A 6,846-nucleotide genomic window follows, 5' to 3' on the forward strand; every position below is an offset into this window, starting at 1 on the left:
GATCACACATCACACAGATGTAGACTAGAAAACACACACAGTCCCAATGAGCTTCAACAAGCAGGTCTATTCTGGGCTCAGTTTTACGTACATTACCTCTATATCTGGTAATGTACTTAATAATGTACGCTCAGAGACAGCCAGCAACATGGAGGAGTCCAGCTCTGAACCCCTAACTCTCTCTCTCAAACAAACATCTCTGATTCTAAACTAGTTGTAGGCCTATCTTTTGTCATGTTGTGCCGTTGTACGCCTACATTATAAGTGTACCTAAGTGGACAGAGAGGTATTATAAACCTACCTAAATTGACAAAAGAGGTGCTGGATGCCTACCTTCGGTAACAGAGATATGCTATAAGCCTACCTTCGGTAACAGAGATATATTGGAAGCCTACCTTCGGTAACAGAGATATATTGGAAGCCTACCTTCGGTAACATAGATATATTGGAAGCCTACCTTCGGTAACAGAGATATATTGGAAGCCTACCTTCGGTAACATAGATATATTGGAAGCCTACCTACGTTAACAGAGATATGTTGGAAGCCTACCTTCGGTAACAGAGATATTTCGGAAGCCTACCTTCGGTAACATAGATATATTGGAAGCCTACCTACGTTAACAGAGATATGTTGGAAGCCTACCTTCGGTAACATAGATATATTGGAAGCCTACCTACGTTAACAGAGATATGTTGGAAGCCTACCTTCGGTAACAGAGATATTTTGAGATAAGACTACCTTCGGTAACAGAGATATGTTGGAAGTCTACCTTCGGTAACAGAGATATATTGGAAGCCTACCTTCGGTAACAGAGATATATTGGAAGCCTACCTTCGGTAACAGGGATATATTGGAAGCCTACCTTCGGTAACAGAGATATGTTGGAAGCCTACCTTCGGTAACATAGATATATTGGAAGCCTACCTTCGGTAACAGAGATATATTGGAAGCCTACCTTCGGTAACAGAGATATATTGGAAGCCTACCTTCGGTAACAGAGATATATTGGAAGCCTACCTTCGGTAACAGAGATATGTTGGAAGCCTACCTTCGGTAACATAGATATATTGGAAGCCTACCTTCGGTAACAGAGATATATTGGAAGCCTACCTTCGGTAACAGAGATATGTTGGAAGCCTACCTTCAGTAACAGAGATATGTTGGAAGCCTACCTTTGGAAACTAAGTGGCGCTCTAGGTCTACGTAACTTGACAGAGTTATAATACGCAAACTTAATCTAACATAGAGGTATTATAAACCTACCTAATGTGACATAGAACCATTATAGACCTACTTAAGGTCAAATATATGTATTACAAGCTTTGATTATATAGTGGTATTATAAACCTACTTAAGGTGACATAGAGCCGTTATAAACCTACTTAAGGTAGAATAGATGTGTTATAAACCTACTTAAGGTGACATAGAGCTGTTATAAACCTATGTAAGGTAATATAGTGATATTATTAACCTACATAGTGTGACAGAGGTGTTATAAACCTACTTAAGATAACAGAGGTGTTATAAACCTACTTAAGATAACAGAAGTGTTATAAACCTACTTAAGATAACAGAGGTGTTATAAACCTACTTAAGATAACAGAAGTGTTATAAACCTACTTAAGATAACAGAAGTGTTATAAACCTACTTAAGATAACAGAAGTGTTATAAACCTACTTAAGATAACAGAAGTGTTATAAACCTACTTAAGAAAACAGAGGTCATAAACCTACTTAAGATAACAGAGGTGCTATAAACCTACTTAAGATAACAGAAGTGTTATAAACCTACTTAAGATAACAGAAGTGTTATAAACCTACTTAAGATAACAGAAGTGTTATAAACCTACTTAAGGTAAAAAAGGTGTTATGAGCCTACTTAAGGTGACATAGAGCTATTATAAACCTATGTAAAGTAACATAGTGATATTATAAACCTACATATGGTGACAGAGGTGTTATAAACCTACTTAAGATAACAGAGGTGTTATAAGCCTACCTTCGGTGACGTAGTCTCGCAGGAAGCTGTGGTTGACTTTGGAGCTCTCGGTGTCCTCCCCCATTGGAAGCAAAGGAAGGGGGACCCGACCTGGACCAATCAGAGCTCTCTCTCCCCTCCCAGGCTCTGCCCATACTGCTGGGGCCTAGCGCAGTGGCCTGGGGCAAGGCATCATGGGATATGGAGGGGCGGAGGAATAGAGAGGATAGAGGGAAGAGAGGGAGAGGTGTGGTGAGGATGGAGAGAGAGGGGGAAGAGAGGGAAGGAGTTTGGTGAGGTGCGGAGAGGGATGGAAGGGTGAACAGGAGAGGGGGGTGGAGAGAGAGAGAGAGATTAGGTAGAAAAGGATGAGAGGGGAGGGGACCTGAGAGAAGGTGGATCGCCCACACACACTCCCACAGTACGCGGCGTGACCTCTGATAAAAACACACACTACTCACACCACTACACACACCACTACTCACACCACTACACACACCACTACTCACACCACTACACACACCACTACTCACACCACTACACACACCAGACCAGCAAGAGAAGTCCCGAAATAATGAGAAGTCCACTGATACGCTGTTAGAGAGAGTCGTCCATTTGTCTGCCTGTGACTGTGAGAGAAAGAGAGGGAGAGAGTAGCACTCCTCCGTGTGCGTGATAATATCCACTGCGCTGCAGTATTTCCTTGGTAACAAACAGGAACAGGAACTGTAGCAGTAGTAGTATTTCCTTGGTAACAAACAGGAACAGGAACAGGAATTGTAGCAGTAGTAGCAGAAGTATTTCCTTGGTAACAAACAGGAACAGGAACAGGAATTGTAGTAGTAGTAGTAGCAGATGTATTTCCTTGGTAACAAACAGGAACAGGAATTGTAGCAGCAGTAGCAGGAGTATTTCCTTGGTAACAAACAGGAACAGGAACTGTAGCAGCAGTAGTATTTCCTTGGTAACAAAAAGTAATTGTAGCAGTAGTAGCAGCAGTATTTCCTTGGTAACAAACAGGAACAGGAATTGTAGCAGTAGTAGCAGGAGTATTTCCTTGGTAACAAACAGGAACTATAGCAGTAGTAGTAGTAGCAGCAGTATTTCCTTGGTAACAAACAGGAACAGGAATTATAGTAGCAGCAGTAGTAGCAGCAGTATTTCCTTGGTAACAAACAGGAACAGGAATTGTAGTAGTTCTTGGTCTCAGAGTGTGGAAGTCCTTGAAGGAGAGCGCAGGAGAACAGGATCTCTGCTACTCGAGGAGGAGGAGGAAGAGGAGACAAGGCCTCGACACACCTTCCTATGTTCTGCTTGTCGGCTTGTTTTGCCTGCCTGGCTCTCTGCCTGCGTGTCGGTCTGCCTGTCTGTCTGTCTGTCTGCCTGTCTGTCTGTCTGTCTGCCTGTCTGCTGCTGCTATGTCCTCTGTACTGCAGTGTCACTGAGCAGGCAGGCAGGCAGGGGCACGTGTGTCTCTGTGTGGAGAGGAAAGGAGAGAGAGAGAGAGAGAGAGAGAGAGAGAGAGAGAGAGAGAGAAGGAGAGAGAGAGAAGGGTGGCGGGATGAGCAAAAAGGAGAGAGGGAGAAAGCGAGAGTAGAGGATGCTGTGGTTCTGTCGCTGCAGCCTCTTTCCAGCTTAGCCAACCAGAGCACAGCTCTCAGTCACGACTCCGCCCACTGCAGGTGATGAGAGGGAAGTGACCGACAGAGGGAACAGTGGAGAGAACGAGAGGAGAGGAGGAGGGGAGAGAGGGAGGTCTGAATACCCATACCAGTGTACTACATACTTCAATTGCATACTATGCACTCATCGTTGCATACTATTTAGCACGTACCGTTTAGCAAATGTTACGCAGTAGCGGCTCCTGATTGGCTGAGTAGGTGGGGCGGGACCGAGTGCCAGTGGATTTTTCCAAATTCAACAGACATGCACCAGATTAACCAGCCTGATTATAGCTCATTTCCAGTTAGATCAATTTCTCTAAACTGTGAATATAATAGGAATGGAGTTATAGACCTCCTCAGGCTGGTAATAGACCTCCTCAGGCTGGTTATAGACCTCCTCAGGCTGGTTTATAGACCTCCTCAGGCTGGTTTATAGACCTCCTCAGGCTGGTTATAGACCTCCTCAGGCTGGTTTATAGACCTCCTCAGGCTGGTTTATAGACCTCCTCAGGCTGGTTATAGACCTCCTCAGGCTGGTTTATAGACCTCCTCAGGCTGGTTATAGACCTCCTCAGGCTGGTTTATAGACCTCCTCAGGCTGGTTTATAGACCTCCTCAGGCTGGTTTATAGACCTCCTCAGGCTGATTATAGACCTCCTCAGGCTGGTTTATAGACCTCCTCAGGCTGGTTTATAGACCTCCTCAGGCTGGTTTATAGACCTCCTCAGCTGCTTTATAGACCTCAGGCTGGTTATAGACCTCCTCAGGCTGGTTATAGACCTCCTCAGGCTGGTTATAGACCTCCTCAGGCTGGTTTATAGACCTCCTCAGGCTGGTTTATAGACCTCCTCAGGCTGGTTATAGACCTCCTCAGGCTGGTTATAGACCTCCTCAGGCTGGTTATAGACCTCCTCAGGCTGGTTTATAGAGATAGACCTCCTCGGGCAGGCTGGCTTTATAGACCTCCTCAGGCTGGTTTATAGACCTCCTCAGGCTGGTTTTTAGACCTCCTCGGGCTGATTATAGACCTCCTCAGGCTGGTTATAGACCTCCTCAGGCTGGTTTATAGACCTCCTCAGGCTGGTTATAGACCTCCTCAGGCTGGTTTATAGACCTCCTCAGGCTGGTTTATAGACCTCCTCAGGCTGGTTATAGACCTCCTCAGGCTGGTTTATAGACCTCCTCAGGCTGGTTTATAGACCTCCTCAGGCTGGTTTATAGGCCTCCTCAGGCTGGTTATAGACCTCCTCAGGCTGGTTTATAGACCTCCTCAGGCTGGTTTATAGACCTCCTCAGGCTGGTTTTATAGACCTCCTCAGGCTGGTTTTATAGACCTCCTCAGGGCTGGCTTTATAGATCTCCTCAGGCTGATTATAGACCTCCTCAGGCTGGTTATAGACCTCCTCAGGCTGGTTTATAGATCTCCTCAGGCTGGTTTATAGACCTCCTCAGGCTGGTTATAGACCTCCTCAGGCTGGTTTATAGACCTCCTCAGGCTTGTTGATAGACCTCCTCAGGCTGGTTTATAGACCTCCTCAGGCTGATTATAGACCTCCTCAGGCTGGTTATAGACCTCCTCAGGCTGGGACCTCCTCAGGCTTTTGATAGACCTCCTCAGGCTGGTTTATAGACCTCCTCAGGCTGATTATAGACCTCCTCAGGCTGGTTATAGACCTCCTCAGGCTGGTTTATAGACTTCCTCAGGCTGGGACCTCCTCAGGCTGGTTATAGACCTCCTCAGGCTGGTTTATAGACCTCCTCAGACTGGTTTATAGACCTCCTCAGGCTGATTATAGACCTCATCAGACTGGTTATAGACCTCCTCAGGCTGATTATAGACCTCCTCAGGCTAGTTTATAGACCTCCTCAGGCTGATTATAGACCTCCTCAGGCTGATTATAGACCTCCTCAGGCTGGTTATAGACCACCTCAGGCTGATTATAGAACTCCTCAGGCTCCTACTCAGGCTGTTTATAGACCTCCTCAGGCTGATTATAGACCTCCTCAGGCTGATTATAGACCTCCTCAGGCTGGTCTATAGACCTCTCTCAGGCTGAATCAGGTGATTATCTACATGGACTACCTGACTGGAAAGGAGACCCCAAACCCTGTGTTATCCCAATCCCAAACCCCGTGTTATCCCAAACCCTGTGAATACCCCAAAACCCCGTGTTATCCCAAAGTTACCCCAAAAATAAACAAAAGTTACCCCAAACCCTGTGATTATACCCCAAACCCCGTGTTATCCCAAAACCCACAAAATGGACTACCTGTTACCCCAAAACTTACCCCAAATGGTTACCCCAAACCCTGTGTTACCCCAAACCCCGTGTTACCCCAAACCCCGTGTTATCCCAAACCCTGTGTTACCCCAAAACCCTGTGTTACCCCAAACCCTGTGTTACCCCAAACCCTGTGTTACCCCAAACCCTGTGTTCCCAAACCCTGTGTTACCCCAAAACCCTGTGTTAAAACCCTGTGTTACCCCAAAACCCCAAACCATGTTACCCCAAAACCCTGTGTTACCCCAAAACCCTGTGTTACCCCAAACCCCATGTTACCCCAAAACCCTGTGTTACCCCAAAACCCTGTGTTACCCCAAAACCCTGTGTTACCCCAAAACCCTGTGTTACCCCAAACCCCATGTTACCCCAAACCCCATGTTAACCCCATAAGGCCATATCTTTCAAAAGTTATATATCTTAAAAACTTGATTGCTGACATATCTTAAAAAAAAATTTAGGGACTATATCAACAATGGACTAATAAAACAAATACCATCGATTTGAAAACACAAAAAATATATTTTGGGGTGGTTTTCCTTTTAAAACATAAAAGGTTTACCATAAAACACAAAACATTTCATGCACCATTACTTTCCTGACCATCTGATTTGAAAACACAAAATGACCTGAGATTATGTAGGGCCAGCTTCATCCTACTGATTTAAAACATAAAACTGACCTGAGATCAGCATGTAGGGCTAGCTTTATCCTACTCCTATTTAAAACATAAAACTGACCTGAGATCAGCATGTAGGGCCAGCTTCATCCTACTCTGATGTTAAAACACAAAACTGACCTGAGATCAGCATGTAGGTCCAGCTTCATCCTACTCTGATGTTAAAACACAAAACTGACCTGAGATCAGCATGTAGGGCCAGCTTCATCCTACTCCTATTTAAAACATAAAACTGACCTGGG

The 6,846-nt window shown here is 45.2% G+C and overlaps 1 protein-coding gene across 2 annotated transcripts in view; it reads right to left on the minus strand.

Moving 5' to 3' along the window:
• LOC121844930 (serine/threonine-protein phosphatase 2A 55 kDa regulatory subunit B gamma isoform-like) overlaps positions 1-3,473 on the minus strand; it is a 42,825-nt gene extending 39,352 nt beyond the window's left edge. Inside the window, exon 1 of one of the 2 annotated variants that reach the window (XM_042315458.1) lies at positions 2,001-3,473. In XM_042315458.1, coding sequence (XP_042171392.1) covers positions 2,001-2,064 — 64 coding nt within the window. In that variant the 5' untranslated portion in view covers positions 2,065-3,473. The remainder of the gene's footprint in view (positions 1-2,000) is intronic. The other variant, XM_042315457.1, reaches the window with a different exon arrangement.
• Between the last annotated feature and the right edge of the window lie 3,373 nt (positions 3,474-6,846).

Source organism: Oncorhynchus tshawytscha, unplaced genomic scaffold (genome assembly GCF_018296145.1).
Source record: "Oncorhynchus tshawytscha isolate Ot180627B unplaced genomic scaffold, Otsh_v2.0 Un_contig_1839_pilon_pilon, whole genome shotgun sequence".
In the NCBI taxonomy this organism is placed as follows: Eukaryota; Metazoa; Chordata; class Actinopteri; order Salmoniformes; family Salmonidae; genus Oncorhynchus; species Oncorhynchus tshawytscha.